Source organism: Dendrobates tinctorius, unplaced genomic scaffold, assembly GCF_039654945.1.
Source record: "Dendrobates tinctorius isolate UK_male_01 unplaced genomic scaffold, ASM3965494v1 ptg000083l, whole genome shotgun sequence".
NCBI classification, from domain to species: domain Eukaryota; kingdom Metazoa; phylum Chordata; class Amphibia; order Anura; family Dendrobatidae; genus Dendrobates; species Dendrobates tinctorius.
Genome location: NW_027361751.1, coordinates 29,021,692 through 29,049,377, shown reverse-complemented (window position 1 = coordinate 29,049,377; position 27,686 = coordinate 29,021,692). Strand labels below are relative to the sequence as shown.

General features: G+C 44.1%; 1 protein-coding gene across 6 annotated transcripts in view; it reads left to right on the top strand.

Moving 5' to 3' along the window:
• The window catches only part of IPO11 (importin 11), a 555,951-nt gene that overhangs the window by 424,193 nt on the left and 104,072 nt on the right, over positions 1-27,686 (top strand). For all 6 annotated transcript variants that reach the window (XM_073584259.1, XM_073584261.1, XM_073584258.1 and 3 more), the window contains one exon: positions 15,008-15,103. In XM_073584259.1, coding sequence (XP_073440360.1) covers positions 15,008-15,103 — 96 coding nt within the window. The remainder of the gene's footprint in view (positions 1-15,007; positions 15,104-27,686) is intronic.

The window sequence follows — 27,686 nt, the reverse complement described above, 5'->3', positions numbered from 1 at the left end:
TCAACCACTTCTTCCTTGTTTATAAGGATTAGATCCAAGGTAGCCGTTCCCCTTGTTTTCTCCCCTACTTTTTGGAAGATAAAGTTGTCAGAGGATAAGAATTTTCTTGACCTGTTAGTTTTTCCTGAAAGAGATTCCCCATCTCGGGGATCTGGGTGAGTCCCAAGATGGAAGCTTGTTTTATGTATATACCGCAGATGACGTTTTACCTGTATAATTTATATAGACTGCTGTATATACAATATGTAAGTGATATTGCTACTGCTGTTTATACATCGCCGTATCACCTATATAATGTATTTACAGCAGTCTATCACCTATACATTATATAGGTGATGCTGTGACTGCAATTTATACAATATATAGGTGATACTGCAACTGCTGTATATACATTATGTAGGTGATGTATATTTATAGATTATATACAGCAATCACAGTATTACATATTGTATATAAAGCAGTCAATGTCACTTATATACTGTATACAGCAGTCACATTATCACCTATATACTGTAAATACAGCAATTACAATATCACCTATATACTGTATATACAGAAGTCTCAGTATTACCTATACACTGTATATACAGCAGTCACATTATCATCTATATATTGTATATACAGCTGCCACAGTATCACGTACAAAATGTATATACAGTAGTCTATACATTATACAAGTGATACTGTGACTGTTATATATACAATTTATAGATGATACTGCAACAGCTGTGTATACATTATATAGGTGATACTGCTGTGTATACACACTGCGATTGTACATGGCCATCACAGTATAACATTCATAATGTATGTACTGCATTTGCAGTATCAACTATGTATTGTATATGTAGCAGTCACAATATCACCTTTATAATGCATACACAGCAGTCACAGTATTACCTATATAATGTATGCACAGTAGTTGCAATATCACCTATATATTGTATGTGATACTGCGACTGGTGTATATACTCTATGTATGTGATACTTTGATTGCTGTGTATACATTATGTATGTGGTACTGCAACTTCTGTATATGCAATATATATATATGATACCTCAACTGCTATATATATACATTATGTATCATCATCTATATATTGTGTACACAGAAGTCGCAGTGTGACATACATAATGTACAGACAGCAGTCACAGTATGTGATAATTTGACTGCTGTATACAATATATAGATGATACTGCGACTGCTGTATATATGTTATGTATCATCTATAGTATATACAGAAGTCGCAGTTTCACATACATAATGTACATACAGCAGTCGCAGTATGTGATAATGTGACTGCTGTGTACAGTATATAGATGATACTGTGATTGCTGTATATACATTATTTTTAATCTATAGTTTATACAGCAGTCGCAGTATCACATACATAATGTATACACAGCAGTCACTGTTCACATACATAATGTGTATACACATCAGTCGCAGTATAACATACATAATGTATACACAGCAGTCACTGTTCACATACATAATGTGTATACACATCAGTCGCAGTATAACATACATAATGTATACACAGCAGTCTTGGTATCACATACATAATGAATACATAGCAATCGCAGTATCACGCTCACACGTGACACTGTAGACACTGACTCAGAGCAGCCGTGGTGCATCTGACATGAAGCTGGGGCTGTACACCCAGAGTCACTGCACATGCCTGGGGAGCGGATGGGCAGTGCATATGCGCAGGATTTGATACGTGGTTGCCGTGTCTTTTGTAAGCAGTTTCTCTACTGCCAAGAGAGCAGGTTTTGCCTGCGGGAAAAAACGCAGCACAAACACAACGTGTGAACATAACCTTTTTAACCCAGTAATAAAAGAACAAACATACACAGAAAAAATAGTTTATTTAAAGAAAACACTTCCCCACACCTCGTTCACCAATTTATTAATGTATTTTTCTGTACGACAACCTATGGAGCATCGTTCTGAGAATGACACTTCATAGGTCACTCCCAGTCATGTCACTCAGGCGATGATTTCAGTAACTCAGTAACATCATCGACTACGGTCTGGTATTTTTGGGCTAGGACGAGCTCAATAACTAGTGACCTTCACAGCTTGATAATTTCAGCATACAGCTGTCTGCTTTACCTTGGCTGGTTATCAAAAATAAGTAAGGCAGCACAGTGGCTCAGTGGTTGGGTTCAAATCCCACCATGGACAACATCTGCAAGGAGTTTGTATGTTCTCCCTGTGTTTGTGTGGGTTTCCTCCGGGTTCTCTGGTTTCCTCCCACACTACAAAGACATACTGATAGGGAAATTAGATTGTGAGCCCCATTGGGGACAGTGATGATAATGTCTGTAAAGCGCTGCGGAATAAGATAGTGCTATATAAGTAAAGCATAATAACTAAATAAGGCGGACCCCGTGTTATTTTTTTAAATTCTTTATTTATTCAGGTAAAAGCAATGACGCAAAGCACTAATTAATCTCACAAATGTTTATCTATCCCATGTCTATCTGTACCATATTTATCTATCCTATATCTATCTCATATCTATCTATCTTAGCACGCGTTTTTGCAACATACAAACCACATAAGAAAACGTAAGTGTGGAATTCATGCAAAAATTAACCTGCGTCAAAGCCTGAACAAACATTGATCATGTGCACATACCCAAAGAGGTGTACTGGAATATAAGTTGGTACAGGGGCGAACACTGAAAGCTTGGGGCCCCTGTGCAAGAAATGTGTCTGAGTCCCCTTCCTTTTATGCGACAAAGCGCTATATATATATATATATATATATATATATATATATACACAGTGGGGCAAAAAAGTATTTAGTCAGTCAGCAATAGTGCAAGTTCCACCACTTAAAAAGATGAGAGGCGTCTGTAATTTACATCATAGGTAGACCTCAACTATGGGAGACAAACTGAGAAAAAAAAATCCAGAAAATCACATTGTCTGTTTTTTTTTCATTTTATTTGCATATTATGGTGGAAAATAAGTATTTGGTCAGAAACAAGCAATCAAGATTTCTGGCTCTCACAGACCTGTAACTTCTTCTTTAAGAGTCTCCTCTTTCCTCCACTCATTACCTGTAGTAATGGCACCTGTTTAAACTTGTTATCAGTAGAAAAAGACACCTGTGCACACCCTCAAACAGTCTGACTCCAAACTCCACTATGGTGAAGACCAAAGAGCTGTCAAAGGACACCAGAAACAAAATTGTAGCCCTGCACCAGGCTGGGAAGACTGAATCTGCAATAGCCAACCAGCTTGGAGTGAAGAAATCAACTGTGGGAGCAATAATTAGAAAATGGAAGACATACAAGACCACTGATAATCTCCCTCGATCTGGTGCTCCACGCAAAATCCCACCCCGTGGGGTCAGAATGATAACAAGAACGGTGAGCAAAAATCCCAGAACCACGCGGGGGGACCTAGTGAATGAACTGCAGAGAGCTGGGACCAATGTAACAAGACCTACCATAAGTAACACACTACGCCACCATGGACTCAGATCCTGCAGTGCCAGACGTGTCCCACTGCTTAAGCCTGTACATGTCCGGGCCCGTCTGAAGTTTGCTAGAGAGCATTTGGATGATCAAGAGAAGTTTTGGGAGAATGTCCTATGGTCTGATGAAACCAAACTGGAACTGTTTGGTAGAAACACAACTTGTCGTGTTTGGAGGAAAAAGAATACTGAGTTGCATCCATCAAACACCATACCTACTGTAAAGCATGGTGGTGGAAACATCATGCTTTGGGGCTGTTTCTCTGCAAAGGGGCCAGGACGACTGATCCGGGTACATGAAAGAATGAATGGGGCCATGTATCGTGAGATTTTGAGTGCAAACCTCCTTCCATCAGCAAGGGCATTGAATATGAAACGTGGCTGGGTCTTTCAACATGACAATGATCCAAAGCACACCGCCAGGGCAACGAAGGAGTGGCTTCGTAAGAAGCATTTCAAGGTCCTCGAGTGGCCTAGCCAGTCTCCAGATCTCAACCCTATAGAAAACCTTTGGAGGGAGTTGAAAGTCCGTGTTGCCAAGCGAAAAGCCAAAAACATCACTACTCTAGAGGAGATCTGCATGGAGGAATGGGCAAACATACCAACAACAGTGTGTGGCAACCTTGTGAAGACTTACAGAAAACGTTTGCCCTCTGTCATTGCCAACAAAGGATATATCACAAAGTATTGAGATTAAATTTTGTTTCTGACCAAATACATATTTTCCACCATAATATGCAAATAAAATGAAAAAAAAAACAGACAATGTGATTTTCTGGATTTTTTTTTCTCAGTTTGTCTCCCATAGTTGAGGTCTACCTATGATGTAAATTACAGACGCCTCTCATCTTTTTAAGTGGTGGAACTTGCACTATTGCTGACTGACTAAATACTTTTTTGCCCCACTGTATATATATAGCCACACATACATGGATATATATTACATAGTCTCCTTTATTATGTATATTGCCGTCCCTTATTATACAGTGCCCTCTCTTGTTATGTACAGTACCATCCTTTACATATTGGATTATATAGAGATTTTTTTTTATTACATACCATCCTGTCTTGTTAGATGTATAATGCAGTGATGGCTGATGGAGCATGGGAAAGCTTCTTTTCTAATGGAGGAGCTGATGGACTGGTCGACTGGTCACTGACTCCTGCTTCAGCAGCCATTTTATATCTAAAAAGAGAGAGGACTATGTAATAAAAGAGGGTGCTGTGAATAACAAAATTAACAAGAATACACTATGTAAAAGACAGAACTGTACATAACAGCAGAGGAAGCTACATACTTGTAATAAGGGACGGGACCATATATAACTATAGAGGATGGTACGTAATAAGGGACGGTGTTATAATAAAAGAGGAAACTATGTAACTAAGGATGGTGTTATAGAGAATTAGTGAATACACTATATAAGGGACTGTGTTAGACATAATAAGCGATAATAATGTCTTCCTCCACCTCCCCTGTTCCTAAGTCCATTATAAGTCCCCCTTCCTCCCATCCCAATCCCCCACACCCCTCATTGTCCTCCTCCCCCACGTACCATTATTGTCCTCTCCCCCAGCCCATCATTGCCCATTACTCCACCTCCATCATTTCCTCCTCCCCCACCACCTCCATTATTGCCTTTTCCACCACCACCACCATCATTGCATTGTCCCCCACCAGCCCATCATTTTCCTTTCCATCACCACCATCATTGCATTCTCCCCCACTACCCCAATTATTGTTCTTTCCACTACCACCTCCATCATTGCTTTGTCCTCCACCACCTCCATCATTGTCTTCTTCCCCACCACTCCAATCACTGTCTTTTCCACTACCACCATCATTGCCTTCTCCCCTACCCCTCTCATTGCCTTTTCCACAACCTCCATCATTTCTTTCTCCCTCACCATCCCCATCATTGCCCTTTCCACCACCTCCATCATTTCCTCCTCCCCCACCATCCCCACCATTGCCCTTTACACTACCACCATCCTTGCAAATTCCACCACCTTCATCATTGCCTTCTCCCTCACCACCATCATTGTCCATTCCACCAAGTCCATAATTTCCTCCCCCCACCATCCCCATCCTTGCCCATTCCACCACTTCCATCATTTCCTCCTCCCCCACCATTCCCATCATAGCCCTCTCCATCACCCCTTCATTGCCTTCTCCCCATTACCCCCATCATTGCCCTCTACTCCACCTACACACATACAGACACACACAGCACCATTCACCTCTCTGCACATTCCCTTGCAGCACTACGCATGCACGCACACACACCACCACTCATCTCTACACACACAACATACAACAAAACACACACAGCACCTCTTACCTCTCTGCACGCTCTCCTGCAGCTGAAGCCTCACTGTAGCCTGCAGCTTCTTCTCTCTGGCACAGCCGGCTGCTGAATGATTACATCATCCAGTGGTGCTGCTGTCTGTGTGAGAGGAAGCGTGGGCAGGAAGCAGGATGGATCCCTGCAGCTCCGCTCCGCTGCTATTTTCTGTTGTAGTCAGCGGAGCTACAGGGATCACTCCCTGCCCGCCACACATGAGGGCAATCTGGCCAGGGCCCCCCAGGGCCGGATAAACAGGCCAGTTTGCCCTCATTATTAGCCACTGTGCAGGGGCCCCCTCCACCTGCGGGCCCCAGTGCAGCCCGCACATGCGGTATGTCCGCCCATGAGTTGGTATGCTTGCATCGTGTAGGCGCATGTTCACTCTGGCCACTGAAGTGACAAAAAGTAAAATAAAAGCAAAATGAACAAATACCTTGTAGTAAATAAATAACAATAGTGCATGAAAATAACATAGGGTACTTAGTTAATATAATTTTGATTAAAAAAAGTAATTGATTACAATAAATAAGGTTTTTTTTTCAAGAATAGAAAAAAAATAGATATATGTCATTCTAATTAAATTACTAAACACCCTTAATTAGCAAATATTGCTTACAGAGCTAATCACAAAAAGAAACCTGTCCTTGGATGGTAATAGTGCAGCTCCACTGCTTTGATATGGAATTTGAAATCCCACATGTAGACTCTCCAGGTCGCAGCAGCCAATCATCCAGAATGACTGTGTAGACAGCAACGTGAGCAGCTTCATCTTACCTCAGTACCCCTGGTATCGCCACTATCAGATCAGAAAGACAGGATGGACAGCAGCGTGAGCAGCCTCTTCTTACCCCAGTACCCCTGGTATCTCCAGTATCATATCAGAAAGACAGGGTTGAGAGCAGTGGGAACATAATCTTGAAATTAAGCACCTCTAGTATCTCCAGTATTAGATGAGACAGCGTGGACAGCAGTATGAGCAGCCTTTTGTTACCTCACCACCACTGGTATCTCCAGTCCAGTATTACATCAGATAGACAGGATGGACTGCAGTATGAGCAGCCTTTTCTTTACTCACCACCTCTGGGATATCCAGTGTTAGATCAAATAGATATGGTGGACAGCAATATGAGCAGCCTCATCTTTCCTCACTACCTCTGGTATCTCCAGTATTAGATCAGATATATGAAGTTGACAGCAGTGTGAGCAGCCTCTTCATTTCTTAGCACCCCTGGTATCTTTAGTGTTAGATGAGAATTTATACTTCCTATTGCATATGCTAGCAGTCTCTTGTATGATTAAATTCTAAGCCTGGTTTATTTCAGTGTAATAAGACAGTTGCCATTTAAATGTTCAAGAATGGGCATCTCTGATTCAAGTCTTTGCTTGAGGCCGGGATCACACATGTGAGAAACTCAGACGAGTCTTGCATATTAATACCTGGCACTGCCACCGGCACTCGGGAGCGGAGCGTGCAGCTGCATGTATTGCTATGCGGTCGCACGCTCCGATCCAAGTGCCGGCGGCAGTGCTGGATATTAAGATGCGAGACTCAAACGAATTTCTCGCATGTGTGATCCCGGCCTTAGTTGTGGAATAGCTCAAGGGAGTTTTTTACACGTTGGCTGGTCCTGTCCCAAGCACTCAGCATTTTGGATTTTGGTTGGAGATAGTCCTCTTCGTGCATTTCTATTTTGAATTCTGTAGAGTCCTCTCCTTACGGATGTGTCTCCTGGGGGTCTTGGATGACTTGATCCAGAATTCCAATAAATGATTCTTTTTCCACATTCTTCTTTTCTGTGTTAGGAAAGTGCTCATAATCAGCATCGGACTGGAGTACCTTAGGCACACCAAAGAAAATCTTTCATGAATCCCACTATGTAGTCCACTTTGATAAAAAAAAATGGCTTAACTCAAGCCATATCTTTAGTGTGCTCACTCCACTTTTTAAGCATGGCATTACACTTCCTAATATTAAAGAAAGAACTGGCATCCAGTGTATCAAATGTTGCATATTTGTATAATTTTGCTGTCAACAAACGAAATGTTCTCCCCAGCAAATAGTAGCTCAATGATTCCAGTGCCCACTTGATGGCCAGGCACGCTCTCTCCACAATACTGTATCGGGTTTCAGCTGGGGTAAGCTTCCGGCTTAGGAAGCTAACGGGATGCTCTTCCCCGTTAACTTCCTGAGACAGCACTGCACCGAGGCCTATCTCCGAAGCATCAGTCTGCACCACAAACTCTTTTTTGAAATTTGGAGTGATCAGGACTGGTGTACCACACAGTACCCCTTTTAACTTTGTAAAGGCCACCTCTAACTGATCATTCCAGTGGACCTTCACAGATTTTTTCCCTTTTAAACAATCTGTTAAAGGCGCGGACAGGGTTGCAAAGTTGGGAATGAACCGCCTGTAATATCCCACTAAACCCAAAAAGGATTTCACCTGTTTTGTTGTGAGGGGGTGGGCCAGTTCTGAATTGCCTCCACTTTGTTTACTTGGGGCTTCAGAACTCCTCTCCCAATGATATACCCCAAGTACCGGGCTTCCTCCAACCCTATGGAACACTTCTTTGGGTTGGCAGTTAGCCCTGCTTGTCGCAGGGAGTCTACCACAGCCTGTACTTTTGCTAACTGGCTTTCCCAATCGGTGCTGAACACAATGATATCATCTAGATAGGCTGAGGCATAGCGGCGATGGGGACGGAGAACAATATCCATTAACCGTTGGAACGTTGCTGGAGCGCCATGCAAACCAAAGGGTAACACCTTATACTGGAACAGCCCCTCAGGTGTTATAAAAGCTGTTTTTCCCTTCGCCGCCTCTGTTAGGGTTACCTGCCAATAACCTTTTGTGAGGTCCAGAGTTGTAAAATACCGTGCTTGCCCAAAGCGTTCTATCAACTCGTCAACCTGGGGCATGGGGTAGGCGTCAAACTTTGAAATGTCATTGAGTTTTCTAAAATCATTACAGAATCTTAGAGACCCATCAGGCTTGGGTATTAGGACTATTGGGCTGGCCCACTCACTTTGAGACTCTTCTATGACCCCTACCTGTAGCATCATTTTTACCTCTTCTGAGATGGCTTGTCGCCGGGCCTCAAGCACCCGATATGGCTTTAGTCGGACCTTGGCCTGTGGCTCTGTGACAATGTCATGTTGGATTAGGGAGGTGCGTCCAGGGAGCTCTGTATTTCGGCTAATGAACTCCCGGACCTCCTGAACCTGTCTAGGGGACAAAGTATCTGCAATTTTGACCCCGGGTTGGATTTCTCCTGTCTCGCCCCGAGGTAAGGGAGCCTTTTCCATCTGAAACAATGACAGCAGACTATCCCCCCCAAGGTGCTCTCTATCTTTCCAGGGTTTAAGCAAATTAATATGGTAAACCTGTTCTGGTTTTCTCCGTCCTGGCTGGTGTACCTTGTAGTCTACTGGTCCCACCTTCTCTATGATCTCGTTGGGTCCCTGCCACCTTGCAAGAAAATTGCTATCTACGGGTAGGCACAAGCACCAAAACCCGATCCCCAGGGCTAAAGGTTCTTACCCGAGCCTCCCGGTTATAGACCCGACTCTGTGAGCGTTGTGCTGCCTCCATATGTTCCCGAACCAAGGGTAGGACTGTCTCCATTCTCTCTTGCATTTTTGCAACATGTTCTATCACACTTTTGTGGTGGGTAGGTCCTGACACGCTTTCAACGGTCCTGGGGTCAGAAACGGAGCGAGGACATCTGCCCACTGGTCTCCGGGTAGCTTCTCTCTCTCAGCGACTCCTTCGAACATCTCCAGATACACCACCACATCGTCCGATTTCTCCATTTTGGGAATCGCTGTACGAACCGCTTTCCGAATATCATGGATTCCCCGGTCAGCTCCTTTTGCTTGCGCTGTCGTGATATGCTGCATCAACAGATGATTGGTTTCCTGCTGCTGCTGCATAGCCTGCTGTCGCATGGCCTCCTGTTGCTGCTGCTGCATGGCCTCCTGTTGCTGCTGCATAGCCTGTATGAGCGCTTTTACTGTGGCCTCCATTTCTGGAAAGTTCCCCGCCTGGGTCTCTGCCACTCGTTTCACCCAGGACATAGGCTGGGATACCAATCAAAAATCAAAACAGCCTGGCCTCACTGCTTGTGCCCGCATTCTCCACCAATTGTAGGGATTCGACCTGGTAGGCAATAGCTGGGCGGCAGTAACGAGGCAACACACAGGCATAAAGTCCAATTTCAGTGGTTTTAATGTCACTCAGTAACCAGCAGCTTAACAGAACATAAGGAAAACCAAACACATACTCCAGCTTGGAGAACCACTGGTCCCAGACTCACCCCTTGCACGGGACGGGCGTAACTAAGCGGCTGCCAGGTTCTGCGGCATCCGCCAGGTGCCATTCCCGGGGTTCTTCAGAGTCTTGCTGCTATAGTCCTGCAGCACGGGAATCCTGTATTCTAGTTTCAGGCTGAGTCCACACAAGTTCCTGTAGCTTCCAGAAACACACTCACACTGTGGCAATTACCAACCTCCATTAAATAGGGCCTAACCCCTCCCACCAGTGAGATAGACACCACATGGGCTGATCACGTGACCCTGACGACATCGCAGGTCCTGTCTTTAGGGAAAAACCCGGCCAAACATTAATCTGCTGGGAGAAACATATCTTCCATCCAGTAAAACACCCTTTCCTGTACCACACTTGGTACAAATGAGCATACCAGTATGTCAGTGCTGGAGTCTCCTTATGTGGAGGGGGCTCAGGAGCTCAGCCCACATCACCCGCAGCGGATGCCAACTGTGTAATACATCAAACATGTGCCTGTAGCCGCAGTGAACAGAGTTTTCTCCTATCACTGCTGTTTATTCATTTAGTGACATTTTAATTACCATGATTGCGAGGTGTTGATGGGTTACTATACAGCTTCGGGCTTGAAGGCCCCCAGTACTGCCATCTTTGTACTCCTCTGAAGTCTAGGCCAGCCTTAGGCTGTATTCATATGTGACCCTTATTTACAGTACTACTGCAACTTCATGCCCTAAGCAGTCGTCTACTTCTTCCTACCCTCCGTCCCAGCCCTGAAGACCGCAACAAACACTGATAAATTTGGCTTAGGCATACACAACTATGAAATGTCACAATTTGTGTTAAAATTTTGACACAAACTCAATGATAAATGTCCCCTGATGTTTATTAACCAGTAAACCAGTGTTTTATAGCACAAGCGTGGTGGAACTCTCAGAAAATCGGCACTTCGGATTTGTCATTAATAATATGTCAATTTATGCTGCGGATATTCACCACCAATTTCTCCCTTTGCAATACAAAGGATGAAGTCAGCAGTAAAGGTGCACCATGGGCTCAGAAGTAGGGATGAGCGGACTCGTGGAAGTTTGGGTTCATTTGTGTACCAGAACTGTACCTAAACTTGAACCTGAACCCAACCTCATAGGAATCATTTGGGACCCGAACTTTGGAGCTGGAAAATTAATCTTTCTCACTTTCGCTCTCCCTCTCTCTTCCTCCCTTTCTCTCTCCCTCTCTGTCCCTTTATTCCTTTATCTCTACCTCTCTCCCACTCGCTGTCTCTCCCTTTCTTTCCCACTCTACCTTTCTCTCTCACTATCTCTCTTTCTCCTTCTCTCGCTGTCCCTCTACCTCTCTCTCCGTATCTATCCCACTCTATGTCCCTCCTTCTCCCTTTCTAACTCTATGTCCCTCTCTCTTTCTCCCTCTCTCTGTCCCTGTCTCTGTTCCTCTCTCTATCTCCCTCCCTGTTCCTCTCCATTTCTCTCTGTCCCTCTCTCCTTTTTTCTCCCTCTCTCTCTCTCTGTCCCTCTACCTCTCTCTCTGTCTCTATCCCTCTCTCTGTCTTTATCCCTCTCTGTCCCTCTCCCTCTCCCCTTTGTCCCTCTCCTTTTCCCCACTCTTTGTCCCTCTCCTTTTCCCCACTCTTTGTCCCTCTCCCTTTCTCTATTCCCTGCCCCACCAGAGCAGCTGCAGTTTACATTAAAAAAAATAGAGGTTCCCTGTGTGCAAAACTTAAATCCAGAGTGTTAGGCTGTGTTCACACGTTCTGTATTTTTCGCGTTTTTGGTGCGTTTACCTGCGGCAAAAATGCACCAAAAATGCATACTTTAAGCATCCTATTACTAGAATGAAATCCGCAATTTTTGTGCCCAAAAAAAGTGCAAAAAATGCACAAAAACCACGAAAAAAAGGCGAATAAAAAATTGCGTATTCCTGGGAAGGAGTCCGTTTTTTCTCAGGAAATTTCCTCATACGTGGGCACATAGTCTTATGGTGCAAGCAAATGATTTCCACTAGGTAAATCTGCCTTCCATTATTATGTGCTTAATCATTGTAAAGAATGGAAAGCGCTCTGCAGAGATGTGTGTTCGCTTTGTGTCGTTTTCGGTTATTCAATGTAAAAAATGTAATTAAATCCACTGTGATTACCAAGTTAGAGGAGCTGTCATTTCTCCTGACGTGTCTCTTATTAAATATTTGTTTTCAACCTAACACAATATTTTTTTTTCTTCAATCTCTTTTTTATGTCATTCCTCTGTTATTCCTCCTGGAAATGTGTGGATTCATTGTGCCTAGCTGTCTGCTTACTTGTAAATTAACATGACTTTTTTAAAATTTACATTTTAGACCCAAGTTTTAAGTAGCTGTATAAAATCAAATAGCACCAAAAGGTTTGCTTCATTTAACTAAAGCCAGCAGCGCTCTTCTAGGGGGTGGATTTGGTTTTGCATTTAAGTAACTGCGAGGTGCAGCTCCTGAGAGAGCGCTGGCTCTGTGGAACGCTTGTGAGAAATTGCCATGTTGACGTTTGCTCGCCTATGCAATGTTCGATTTTATTTTTTACTTCTTATTGTTAGAGGAGTCATTTTTTTTACTAGGCTGCATATTATTGTATTTTTATTTTATTTTTTTTCCCATTGCTAATTTCATTTACTTGTGAAACGTGTGAATAAGAAGATCTATGAACCTTGGCTTGTCAGGTTTAATGAGACCTAGGGGTGGTGAACTGTGGCCTTTGTGCTCTGTTATTGATATGCTTTCTGTTATACCTGCTGAGCCATTAGCCATGTACCATGGAAGAATGGAGCTGAAGGGGAGAAATTATGTTCTGTACAGTAATTGTCAAGGGGCAGCGTATGGAAAGGTGCAGGCGTGAGGAATGCATTTATAAGCCATTTCTTTCTTTCTTTATTTTATACATTTTTCAGTTTGTGCTTGGCGACTGATTTCTTTAGTTTTAGAATTCATAGTCATTTTCCAGTTGGCTGGTTAAGACCCCATTCACATTTACATATTTCAGAGACATGTTATATTCATTTTTTTTACAGATAGAACAAGTATCTGTTATATTCTATGAGCATGTTTGTGTTTTTTTTCTGCATTGATTGCATAAAATAAAATTGAGTCTGATTTTGATCCAATTTGTGGAGTATGGTTGCCTCAAGTCCGTGGGCCTGTGAAAGGAACAGACAGCGTGCAAATGTTAAATGGTCAAGAATGGTCACATGAACCAAAAAAATGGATGAAAATCAGATTAAAAATGTGGATCAGAATCGAGCTTTTTTTTTTCTGGCACTCACACACACACAAAAAAACCTCCAGACGTTTGGATGGTCCCTAAAGAGGTTGTCCACTACTTTTTCATTGATCACCTATCCTGCCGTGGCCACTATCAGAGGGGAAAGAGACGCTCCACAATCGAGCAGTTCCAGTCGGCAGCCGAAACACCAAGGACAGCTGATCGGCAGGGGTTCAGGGTGTCCTAAAGATAGGTCATCAGTGAAAAAGTAATGGACAACCTCTTTTTTAAAATAACAGTGCAATTGGTTTCTCTATTCCTAATTAAAAGTTGAGAGTCTCACATTTAACTCCCTGAACTCACAAAGTAGAGAGCTGCTACAAAGATGGGCTCTCACACTGGAGAACCTGACCATGTGCTAAATCAGGGGTGGGGAACCTCAGGCCCCAGGGCCATTTACGGCCCTCAATGACCTTTTATCAGGCCCCTGAGCAGATTCTCAGGGACAGCATTCTTGGGCAGGGAGCTCTTAGCACACACACGCAGTGTTCACTACTGAACACTGAAGGGCATGCAATGAAAGATTAAGTCATGAAACCAGTGCCAGAGTCAGGATGTACTTTGTGGGTGGAGTTTGTATGGTCCTCGAAGGATGGTTTAAATATCCAAATGGCCCTTGGCAGAAAAAAGATTCCACACCCCTGTGCTAAATGAATAGGCCATTCAGTTTATAATGTTCATTTCAACTCCGTTGGTCCAGGACAACCTATGATAAACTTATTTTTGTTGATTTGCTGCATGGACTTGGCCTTGCACGTTAATAAGCATGTTTTTTGTACATGCTAGGCCATCTCCATAGATTTTCATGTGTTCCATTGAATTTAATCTATTGGACCTCAGCAATAGAGTTGGTGCAAATCGATTTGCACCACCTGATCCATAGGCCACGTCAGGAATGTGTGACCGCCAGAAGGGAGCTGTGAGAACCATCTCTTACCGGACAGCATCCATGACTCCTCTTTTGACTAGGCAGCCTGTTGTGATGCACATGTGACGTCGCACCAGACCAGCTAATCAAAAGAGGAGTATGGATTGCATCGGGTAACAGGCGGTTCTTGGGGCTCCAAGCCATAGATCACTGACATGGCCGATAGACAAGGTTATGTGAGTCAATTCGCACCAACTCCACATTTGGAATTGAAAGTGATGTTTAGACAAATGAGAAGATAACTACTAAGTAGAATTGGTGTGAAATGCCATGGTGGCTAATCAAAAATAGGGAAAATAGCTGTGGATGCTGTCAGGGGATGGTTCTCACGGCTCCTGTCTAGCAGCCACAGATTACTGATATGTCCAATTCACCAGGTTATGTGAATCAATTCCCACCAACTCTACTCCACAGTTATATCCTCATGTGTCTCAACATCAATTGGGAGTCTACCAGGAACCCTTTAATTTTTATAGATGATTGTAGAGTCTCTTATCAACTTTTCTACAGTTTTGTCCCTTTCTCTGTAAGTGTTCAGGACACCATTGCCTTCGTTCGTCTGGGTTGAAGGTTTCCTTCTACCAAATACGTATCAATAAAAATATTAATGATACCAATTTACGTTATTGTATTTTTTTCTTACAGTGTTATCCAAGATAAGTTCTGTGGAATCATTAATATCTGCGTGGAAAGTCTTCACGATGTCATGACGGAAGATCCAGAAACAAATTCATACAAGGAGTAAGTGTCACACTAATAAGGAACACTGATCACAAGAACTCCTCTGAGTATGGAGGTGACTCATTTCATAAGGTCCTACACCATAATGACATTATAAGCTTTCCTGACATAATTACATGCACCCTACAGTTTATTGAGAAAAAACACAGAATGAGAAACGTGCATGAATACTCTGTTGTAAAATATATATAACAGTAAGCAGCAAGTGCTAGTAAAAGATGATAAAAAAAACAGGGTATTTAGTTGATATACCCTTCTCGGAGCAGTCCTATCTAATGTATTTAAACCTGATCATGTGAACAATACCTACATGAGCAGGATTCAGAAAGGCGCTGCCTGGTATGGGCATGCTGTGCAAAATGGTCCCACAAGAGAGATGTACTTTGTCCGTGAGAAACACGTGTATACATGACAGCTGCTTCGGGGTGATTGTCTCTCATTATTGTAGAGCAGAGTTCTCCTGGCTGAATGAGACACCATCGCTATGTCATGAAATAGATCTTTATATTGATCCTTATTTCCAAAATATATGTCCCCAACATTGTTCATATTTTGATGACCTAATCAACCTACTTTCATAGTTTCTTGGTTTATAAAGGCTCTTCTCCCACGATTGCTCAGTTTGGCTGGACGGCCAGGTCTAGGAAAACTTCTGATGGTCCCAAACTTCATCCATTTAAGGATTATGGAGGCCACTGTGCTCTTAGGAACATTAAGTGCTGCAGAAATTCTTTTGTAACCTTGGTCAGATCTGGGCCTTGCCACAATTCTGTCTCTGAGCTCCTTGGCCGGTTCCTTTGACCTCATGATTCTCATTTGGTCTGACATGCACTGTGAGGTCTTATATAGACAGGTGTGTGCCTTTATAAATCAAGTCCTATCAGTTTAATTTAACACAGTTGGACTCCAATGAAGGAGTAGAACCATCTCAAGGAGGATCACAAGGAAATGGTTAGCATGTGACTTAAATATGAGTGTCTGAGCAAAGGGTCTGAATACTTATGACCATGTGATATTTCAGTTTTTATTTTTTCATAAATTTGCAAAAATTTCTACATTTCTGTTTTTTTTCAAAAAAGTTCATTTTTTTCTCATTAATGTACACTCTGCACCGAGTGTACATTAATGAGAAAAAAATGAACTTTTTTGAATTTACCAAATGGCTGCAATGAAACAAAAAGTGAAAAATGTAAAGTGGTCTGAATACTTGCCGTACCCACTGTACACATCACATATTCTCATCTAATGGCCAATTTTCTAAATTTACTTGTTAAGAGACTTGATTTTTCTTTCAGGCAGTATCTATATAATTTAAATTCACTGCCGCTCAGTTGTGTAAATTAATTAAAAATACTAAATTTAAAATATTATTTGTCTTAAATATCAGTGGTCTCCTCATATAGGGCAGAGCGACGCTGTGCGTTATGTGGGCCTTCTGGACCCAGATGTCACAGCAACCTCTGCATCCCCTGTGCTGCATTTTCTGAAAGTAATCAAACATAGATTCCTTTAGAGTGACAGCAAGCAGAGATTTTGAAATCTGCAAAACAAGTGAGGCATGAAAATATATTGAAAACTTGAATAACATTGCAGTATACTAGCTTGGCCCGTGCAAAATTTTTGCACATTGGTCGTTGGGGGCGCAGGCAATTTCAGAAAAAGCAAGCTGGTCAAATGTAAATGTATTTCATGAGCTGATGAACACAGACAGGTATTTATATATGTAGATTGGTAATACAATAAATTGGTTTGATAAGTAGAGGCCAAAAAATGTCTTCTGGTTGAGATGCCACCTACAGGTCATTGTCTGTCCGCAGGTTTATGAAAATTTAATGTTTAAACTGTATTTAGTGATAAAATCGTGGATGTGTGGTTTGTTTGGTTGTTTTCTTGCTGAAGGGAGCAAGTTTACCTTTTAAAATGGTGTATCATGTGTGTGTGGGGAGAAGTAATCAGTGAAAAAGCAGTGCATGTTTACAAATGTGTTGGTAGTGTGCTTTGGGGTACTGTGGTGCCACCTGCAGGTCATTTTTCCTTACTGCAGGTTTATATAAATTAATGTTTTACCTGTATTTTGTGATCAAATCGTGGATGTGTGGCTTGTTTGGTTATTTTTTTGCTGAAGGGGCAAATTTACCTTTCAAATGGTGTATCATTTGTGTGTGTGGGCGAAGTATGAACGGGGATACAAAGGAATCACCTAAAAAGAGCGTTTAGAAGTAATAGAATATATACAAAAAATTTCATTTTACACATCATCCAGAGTGTAGAAAAAATGCCCGGCCGCTCATGATGTGTGCAGGATTGTGAAAGAAACATTTTGGTGAGTATTTTTTGTGGTCGGTGATGTGTGAGACTATTGGATAGACTCCTATACAAGAGCGTAGTTCATGTATAAAACATGTGCACCAGGCTGGAAAGCTGAACTCTCCCATCTTTTACTGTTTTACTGGGAATGAGTGGGTTAGGCTAGGGCAGGGGGTGGGGCTTAGCGGCGCCGTGCGCTGCATGTAAAATGCGCTAGTCTGAAGCTAGCCTTCCACTGATACAGACTGATGGTAGGAAATATTATAGAAGTCCTTTACTTAACGTGCACTAAGCATCGTCTGTATCTCCAGAAATAGTGATCAGGAAGCAGAGGCCGAGACGCCACATTTCACAAATGGTGAATATCAGACCGAAAACAAAACAGATGGAAAAAGATGCAAGTTATTTTCAGTGAAAAAGCATGCATGTGTCCAGGACTTGATGTGATGACTTTTTCTTCTCATTATGATGTTGTTCCTGTTACATATCGTCATATTATACAATAATTTTTCGGATTATAAGACACTCCGGATTATAAAACGCACCCCAAATTGCACCCCAAATTTTGAGGAGAAAAATAGGAATTTTTTTTTATAAAATGGTGGTGCTTCTTACAATCCATGTGTCTTATTGCTTACCGGGGGTGGTGGCTGAAGTGAAGCGGGGTCCCAGGATCGCTGCTGGAGGAAGCAGGAGTGGGGCTATGCTGCAGTCCGCAGGCTGGGATGAAGGGGTGTCCGATGTACAGTGCGCTGCTGCGGGTGCTCGGCGGGGCTGCGGGGGTCTCCGGTGCTATGGGGGACTCTGCCAACATTTTGTGAAAGGCCAGAGCCCCCCGCAGTTCCGTGGTTTGCTGTGTGGTGGACTCCGGCTGCAGATTATAATAAAGAAACAAACTACCCTGTACTCCTCTTCCCCGTTGCCACCACCGAGTCTCTGCTGCTCCTGGTGCTTGTCATTGGCTGCAGCGCTAATGTCATGTCGATAGCGTAGCATCCGGTCAGTACGCTCAGCAGCTCTGAGTGCGGAGGCGTCTCGTCTACACTGGCAGAGCACATTGATTGGCTGCCACTTTATCGAAGTGATGTCAGCACTGCAGCCAATGCCACACAGCAGGAGGATCAGTGCAAACTTGCAGGTGGACCAGGGGAAAGTGAGTATAGCATGGTTTGTTTCTTTATAATGGTCTGCAGCTGGCGACATTTATTTGTGGAAAATGGTCAAACACTTTAAACTGTCTCTCTAATCAACTTGTCTTTAAAAAGATTTGTAATTGACTTAAAATTCCTTTTCTAACATCACTTTGGATATACACTGTGGGGAAAATGAGTATTTTATTCGCTGCCGATTTTGCAAGTGTTCCGACCTATAAAGAATGGAGAGTACTAATTTTTATCGTAAGTACACTTTAACTGTGAGAGACAGAATCTAAAAATAAAAAACAGAAAATCCTATTGTATGATTTTTACTTACTTAATTTACATTTTATTGCATGAAATAAGTATTTGATCACCTACCAACCAGCAAGAATTCTGTCTCACAGACCTGTTAGTTTTTCTTTAAGAAGCCCTCCTAGTCTGCACTCATTACCTGTATTAATTGCACCTGTTTGAACGCGTTACCTGTATAAATAACACCTTTCCACACAATTAATCGCACTCCAACCTCTCCACCATGGCCAAGACCAAAGAACTGTTTAAGGACAACAGGGACAAAATTGTAGACCTGCACAAGGCTGGGATGGGCTGCAGGACAATAGGCAAGCAGCTTGGTGAGAAGGCAACAACTTTTGGCACAATTATTAGAAAATGGAAGAAACATAAGATGACTGTCAATCTTGCTTGGTCTTGGGCTCCATGTGGTATGTGCACACGCTGCGGTTCCGCAGCGGTTTTGGCCGCTGCGGAACCCGCAGCAGTTTTAGCTGCGGTGTACAGTACCATTCAAATGAATGGTAACCAAAAACCGCTGTGTATACGGTGCGGATTAATCCGCGCGGTTTTCCTGCGGTTTTGAAACCGCAGAAAGAATTGACATGTCAATTCTTTCTGCGGAATCCGCAGCGGTTTCCTATCTCCACCATTGTGGAGATGGTGAAACCGCAGGACCAAACCGCAGGCTAAACCACAGATAAACCGCAGGTCTTTTGACCTGCGGTTTTATCTGCGGTTTTTGCAAAATCCGTGCGGATGAATCCGCAGCGTCTGCACACACCCTAAGATCTCGCCTTGTGGAGTAAGGATGATTCTGATAAAGGTCAGGAATCAGCCCAGAACTACACAGAAGGACCTGGTCAATTATCTCAAGAGAGCTGGGACCACAGTCTAAAATGTTACTATTATTAACGCTCTACGCCGTCATGGAGTAAAATCCTGCAGGGCACGCAAGGTCCCCCTGCTCACGCCAGTACATATCCAGGCCCGTTTGAAGTTTGCTAATGACCATCTGGATGATCTAGAGAAGGCATGGGAGAAGGTCATGTGGGCAAATGAGACCAAATAGAACTTTTTGGTATCAATTGCACTCACCATGTTTGGAAGAAGAATGATGAGTACAACACTAAGAACACCATCCCAACTATGAAGCATGGTGGGGGAAACATCATGCTCAGTAAGAGCATTGAAGATGGATCGTGGCTCGGACTTCCAGCATGACAATGACCTGAAAAACACAGGGCAATTATGGAGTGGCTACATCATAAGCATTTTAAGGTCCTGGAGTGGCTGAGCCAGTGTCCTGACTGGAACCCAATAGAAAATCTTTGGAGGGAGCTGAAACTCAATGTTGCCCAGATACAGCCTTGAAACTTGAAAGATCTGGAGAAGATCTATATGGAGGAGTGGGCCAAAATCCCTGCTGCCGTGTGTGCAAACTTGGTCAAGAACTGCAGGAAACGTCTGACCTCTGTAATTGCAAACACAGGTTTCTGTACCAAATATTAAGTTATTTTTTTCTATTGTATAAAATGTTTATTTCATGCAATAAAATGCAAATTAATTATGTAAAAATCATACAGTGTGATTTTCCGTTTTTCTTTTTAGATTCTGTCTTACAGTTGAAGTGTACCCACAATGACAATTACAGACCTCTCCAATCTTTGCAGGTGGGAAAGCCTGCAACATCGGCAGTGTATCAAATACTTATTTTCCTCACTGTATGTATTTTTTCACTCTCGATGACTTTACATTTGAAACTCCCAGCGTACACAGGGAGGCTCAGATGGGACGGCATCAGTGACGGTCACTCAGCGGGTTGTTCCTCCACTATGCAGTCCCTCTGTCCTGCTTGTTCTAGCGCCCTTTATACTGAAACACAATATCATTAGGGACTGGGCTGGCGGGGGTTTCTGATCAGGTTCAGAATGTTGCAGTGAAAATTTTTTAAATCATCCCGTTAATGTGGACTACCTGCACCCACCACTGGAGGGAGCTTAGGCGCTAAATACACACACGCTCTTTCTAGTGGCTGCTGCAGGCAACCAACGTGTTATTTTTTTTAATTTGTGTCCCTGGAAAAAACAAGCAAACCATTCAAACATTTGTTGTGAAGTCACAAGGAAATTTTTTCATCTATTAGTGAATGCCTGATTTGTAAGGAATATCTATGCTTGTCCGAGTATTTTACAGTAGGCATAGTAGGTATGTATAGAGATAGACTTATTAATGTTATTAGCATAGGAAAATGTATTTGGTCTTGTAAATCTTATTCACTATTAATGTGTAAAATTGAATGCAATATGAGTGACAATAAAGGTGAAAAGCTGTCAATTCTTACTAGATGATATGTCATAAGGAAAAATCCCTATGTGCTTATCGTGTCCTCAGGGGTCCATTAAAAGGATCTCTAAAGAGTGGCTGTGTTATGTGTGAGACACCAGTGAGATGTTTTGCGGTTTCAATACAATTAGTGTTTTATCAGCAGGAGACTATCACTACAGGACAACTGGTCTCTTGCCTTCTAGTCCAACCACTCCGCCAGCACTGATCGGTAGCTCTCTTGTCACTATACAATGTACATAAAGCTGTGATGTGTACTGGATTATACACAGCGCAGCAGCTGAGATCTGCTAGATCTGCAGCAAAGAAAGGTGTGATTCCATCCTAACTGCTGCACCTAAGTGACCCATCGCTGGATTCAGGGTCTCAGACCCTATCTCATGCTGCTGTTAGATTACATGGCAAAAACCTGCTGCTAGATTTCCTTTAAAATCAGTTGGTTCTTGTTTCCACATGGATTTGGTTTCAGGGTCTACCCGCATAATCTCTGTTCTGTGCGTCCTCACTTGGCATCAGGAGGATCAGGGAACGACGTTGTCTTTGCCACAGAGAGAAATCTAGGTGCAGGAACGTCAGGTTGCTTGTAGGTAAACTTTGTATTCAAATTGATAAAAAACAAATAAAAACTATATACACAACGCGTTTCGGCTGTTTGCAGCCTTCTTCAGGGGATTTTTTGTTTTTCTTTAGGTACTTTAGCGCTGTTTACTAATAAAGCCCATATAGCGATCATACCTGTGCCACGTCTACTTACTAAATGAACGTGTTTTGTCAGGATGGATGTGCTCCTGCCGTTCCAGATAATCGGAATTGTTCATTGCCCCGTTTTCTGCAGGACCGACCATTGTTTTTGTTGCAGGTGCATAATATGACTCCATCTATACGCATTAAACATGACGCGCAGCAGTTCGACGTGAGACTACGTGACCATGTCCGGAATACTGCGGTGGTTCTAGCATTGCACTCCCTCGCACACTGAACGGACGGGAATATCAATCTGTGTTTTCAAGGGTATAAAAATAGCCATCACTTCATCAAGAAGAATTTCCTGCGAGGAGCTGTAATGGCTTTATGGAACGCTTCATCCATAATACTTCCCAGCTTCTAGCATCAGAAGTCAGGGGCTTGACGAACGCCGGATCAGCTTTACAATAAAAAATGAGCATAACAGCACACAATTACGGTATCATAAATATGCCTCTCTCGTCAGCGCCGCGTTAAATCATTAACGTCACAACGTGCCTTCCATGGGTTTAGAGATGATTGTCGGAGGGACCGCTGCGGCTCCGCTTGTTACACCCTACCGTGCTCAATAGGCAGCACTGAGTACAGGCAATTTGTCCTATTGTTGGAGTTATTACTAGTATTCTTATTTTTTTTGCAGGACTTTTAAGCATATTTTACATAGAAAAAAAGCAACATGTGATTGTATTAAAGCTACTTCCATATACAATGAAGAACAGAAAAATTAACTTGAACATAGATTGCAGCCACAGATGCGGCATTGCTAACCAGTAATGTAAAATTAATGTTTTTTATCATTCTTCTATCCTAATTCTTGCCACAATTTTGCCTAACGTAACACTCAGGAGAAACCTTTAGCACTGTTGTTTCTTTGCTTCTTGGCCTATTAGCGTGTTGCGTGAAATGGCAGAACTAATGTGACATACTCATGGACAGAGCAGTGAGGGATGATGCGGGAAAGGGGAGATGTATAACAGAATAACGTTGCAGATCTTTATACTATTCCAGGACATAGAAAAGACTTCATATAGAGCAGGGGTCTCAAACTCGGCAGAGTAAATGGGCCACACATAAAAAAAAATTTAAGTTGGCGGGCCGCATTCCTTTCAAACTTAATACAGTCACAATTGATAGCAGTATCTAAGGGGTTAAATAGGTTGTCATCTGCGATGTACAGCTTACCTGAGCGGATGATAGTGTCAGCTCTGCATGTGAGCCAGTGCTATCATCTCGCTGTACACGCACAGCCACAGTCACCTGCAAAATCCAGCAATGGGGGGGAAAGTCACGCCTCTGCTCTCTGCGCGCTGGCGTGATGTCATTACAGAGTGCCAGAGGGATGTCATCATGCAGGGCCACAGCCACTACGGAGCGGCACACTCCTCTCTTCTAGTGTGAGCAGTGGCGTAACTACAAAGTTATGGGCCCTGGTGCGAACTTTCAAATGGGGCCCCCCATGCCAAAATACACACACGGCTCCGCTCCGTACACCTCGTACACACACGGCTATGCTCTGTACACCTCATACACACATGGGTATGCTCTGTACACACATGGCTCCGCTCCGCACACCTCGTACACACATAGCTATACTCCGTACACTTCGTACACATGCGGCTCCGCTCCGTACACCTCATACACGCGGCTCCGCTCTGTACACCTCGTACACACATGGCTCCGCTCCCTACACCTCGGTCTTCGTACACACATGGCTCTGCTCTGTACACCTTGTACACGCACGACTCTGCTCTGTACACCTCGGACATCCGCGGCTCTGCTCCGTACACCTCGTACACATGCGGCTCAGCTCCATACACCTCGTACACACGCGGCTCCGCTCCGTACACCTCATACACACGCAGCTCTGCTCCGTACACCTCCTACACATGCGGCTCCGCCCTACACCTTGGTCTTCGTTCACATGCGACTCCGCTCCATACACCTCGTACACACGCGGCTCTGCTCCGTACACCTCGTACACATGCGGCTCTGCTCCGTACACCTCGTACATACGCGGCTCCGCTCCGTACACCTCGTACACACGCGGCTCCGCTCTATATACCTCATATACACGCGGCTCTGCTCCGTACACCTCGTACACACGCGGCTCCGCTCTATATACCTCATACACACGCGGCTCTGCTCCGTACACCTCGTACACATGCGGCTCCGCTCCCTACAGCTCGGTCTTCGTACACACGCGGCTCCACTCCATTCACCTCGTACACACGCAGCTCCGCTCTGTACACCTTGTACACACACAGCTCCGCTCCGTACACCTCGTACACACACGGCTCCGCTCCGTACACCTCGTACACACACGGCTCCGCTCCGTACACCTCGTACACATGCGGCTCTGCGCCGTACACCTCGTACACACGCAGCTCCGCTTTGTACACCTCGTACACACATGGCTCCGCTCCCTACACCTCGGTCTTCGTACACCTTTGGCTCCGCTCCATACACCTCGTACACACGTGGCTCTGCTCCGTACACCTCGTACATTCACGACTCCACTCCGTACACCTCGTACACACAAGGCTCCTCTCTGTACACCTTGTACACACACGGCTCTGCTACATCCACCCTGTAAACCCCTTCTGACCCCACACATAAACTTAGCAGCATCCAGCACCATGGCAACCAGCACAGACAGCAGCGTCCTGCATACACTGAAGCCCCTGATCATGTGACCCCTGACTCCTCCCCCTCCTGTGACCTCATCACAGGTCCTGTGCACACAGAGCAGCCATCGCACGCTCCTGAATGCGTGCCTTCCCCCCTCTATCTGCCTCAGGGGGTGAGACATGTGGTGCACCGCGGGCCGTAGATGACTGCCTCAGGGGCTGCGTGTTTGAGGCCTCTGATATAGAGTATGGGTATGAGGGAAGAGAGTGAAGTAATAGAGTACAGCGAAGAGGAAATGAGACAAGTTATGGAATATAGGTGGTGGAAGCGTGCCAAGCTATAGCTTGAAGGGAGGGGAACAGAGCCAGGCTATAAAGTACAGGAGAAAGCACTATTCTATAAACCACAGAAAAGTGAGCAAAGCTGTAGAGCAAAGAGGGAAGAGAGGCTATAATAATAATCTTTATTTATATAGCGCCAACATATTCCGCAGCGCTTTACAGTTTAACAGTTCCAAACACAACAGTCATAAGTAACAACGTTGACAATACAATAATTAAAGCAGAATAAGACGACCCTGCTCGTGAGAGCTTACAATCTACAATGAGGTGAGGAGATACAAAGTGCAAGTGTGTGTTTACAATGATGTTCCAGCCATCTTGAGGGAGTGGGGGATAGATGGAGCTGGTGAATTGGCTACACACACACTAAAGGTACTGTCACACTTAGCGATGCACCAGCGATCCCGACCAGCGATATGACGCGGTCAGGATCGCTGGTGCATCGCTAAGTGGTCGCTAGTGAGCTGCCACACAGGCAGATCTCACCAGTGACATAGCAGGGGTCGGGGGTCGCTACTTACCTGTCACACTAGGCGATCCTGACGTCCTCCCGCCTGTGTCCTTGCTCGTCACTCGTCTCTCCACAGGAAGCCCAGCAGGAAGCTGACGACGAGAAACGGTCCAGGACGTTCTCGCGCGATCAGCGATAAGCAGCGGGGGAGCCGGTCGGAGGTAAGTATCAGACATAGCGATGTCGCTAGCAGTATCGCTATTTGCGTCACAAAACCTGTGACGTTATAGCGATATTGCTTAGTGTTTTAGGCCCTTTACACATAAAATGACTTTGATTAGGAAACGTGATAAGCCGCTCTGAACAAATGTGTTTGAGGGAGAGCCTGAAACTGCAAGTTGTGGCTGGTCCTTATTTCTTGGGGTAGAGCATTCCAGAGGATAGGAGCAGAACGGGAGAAGTCTTGGAGTCAAGAGTGTGAGGTACGGATTTGTGCAGGGGTTAGTCGAAAGCTGTTTGCAGAGTGCAGTGATCGGCTACGCCGATAGACAGAAATGAGGGAGGAGATGTAAGGGGGTGCCGCACTGTGGAGAGCTTTTTGGGTGAGAACAAGTACTTTGAATTGGATCCTGTAGTGAATGGGCTGCCAGTGTAACGACTGGCGAAGAGCGGACACGCCTGAGTACCGATTAGCTAGATGACTCTAGCTGCTGCATTAAGGACAGACTGGAGAGGAGAAAGTCAAGTGAGGGGGTAGGCCAATTAATAGAGTGCAGGCGGGAGTGGATCAGGGCGACAGGGTTTTTGTTGTTTCCATGGTGAGAAAAGGGTGGATTCTAGAGATGTTCTTTAGGTGTAAGAGGCAAGAGATTGTATATGGGAGGTGACGGAGAGATTGGTGTCAAACTTAACACCGAGACAGCGCGCCTGCTGCCGGGGTGTTATTATGGTGCCACGGAGAGGGTAATGTCAGATTTAGGGAAGCTAGTGGATGGCAGGAGCAGAAGTTCATTTTTGGAAAGGTTGAGTTTCAGATAGAGAGCGGACATGATGATGGAGACTGTGTCACTGGCGTTCTGTGGCACAGCAGGGGTAAGGTCAGGGGATGTATAGTGTGTCATCAGCATAAAGATGGTACTGAAACCCAAATCTGCTGATGGTCTGTCCAATTGGGGCTATGGAGGCTATGAAGTACAGGGAAAAGTGCCAGGTTATAGGCTACAATAAGGAAATCCAAGCTATAGGTGGTAGAAGAGAGCCAAGCTATGGAGCAAAGGGAGGAGAACAGAGTCAGGCAATGAAGTACAGGGAAGGTGAAAGTGCCATGCTATAGGTTACAGGAAAGAGAACCAATCTATAGAGTATAGGTGGTGGAAGAGATCCAAGCTATTGAGCAAATGGAGAAGAGAGTCATGGTATAAACTACAGGGGAGGGAAGAGAGCCAACCTATAGACTCCAGGAAAGAAAGCCAAGTTATAGCGTACAGCTATAGCTATAGAGCTAATAGAGGAGAAGAAAGTCTGACTATAAAGTACAGGGAAGGGATGATTGCCAGACTATAGAATACAGGGAAGGAAAGAAAACCAACCTATAAAGCAGAGAGTCTGACTGTAAAGTACAGGGGAGGGAAGAATGCCAGCCTATACACTATAGGAGAGAAAGCCAATATTTGCAATAAAATGAGAAGAGTGTCACACTATAAAGTACAGGGAAGAGAAAGAGTGCTAGGCTATTAAGAACTGGGAACATAAGTGAGCCAAGCTATAGAGTACAGGGAAGCCAGCCAAGCTATAGAGTACAAGTGATGGAAGGGAGCCAATCTATAGAGTACAGGGAAGCCAGCCAAGCTATAGAGTACAAGTGATGGAAGGGAGCCAAGCTATAGAATACAGGGAAGCCAGCCAAGCTATAGAGTACAAGTGATGGAAGGGAGCCAAGCTATAGAGTACAGGGAAGCCAGTCAAGCTATAGAGTACAAGTGATGGAAGGGAGCCAAGCTATAGAGTACAGGGAAGCCAGCCAACCTATAGAGTACAAGTGATGGAAGGGAACCAAGCTATAGAATACAGGGAAGCCAACCAAGCTATGGAGTACAAGTGATGGAAGGGAGCCAAGCTAGAGTACAGGGAAGCCAGCCAACCTATAGAGTACAAGTGATGGAAGGGAGCCAAGCTATAGAATACAGGGAAGCCAGCCAAGCTATAGAGTACAAGTGATGGAAGGGAGCCAAGCTATAGAGTACAGGGAAGCCAGCCAAGCTATAGAGTACAAGTGATGGAAGGGAACCAAGCTATAGAGTACAGGGAAGCCAGCCAACCTATAGAGTACAAGTGAT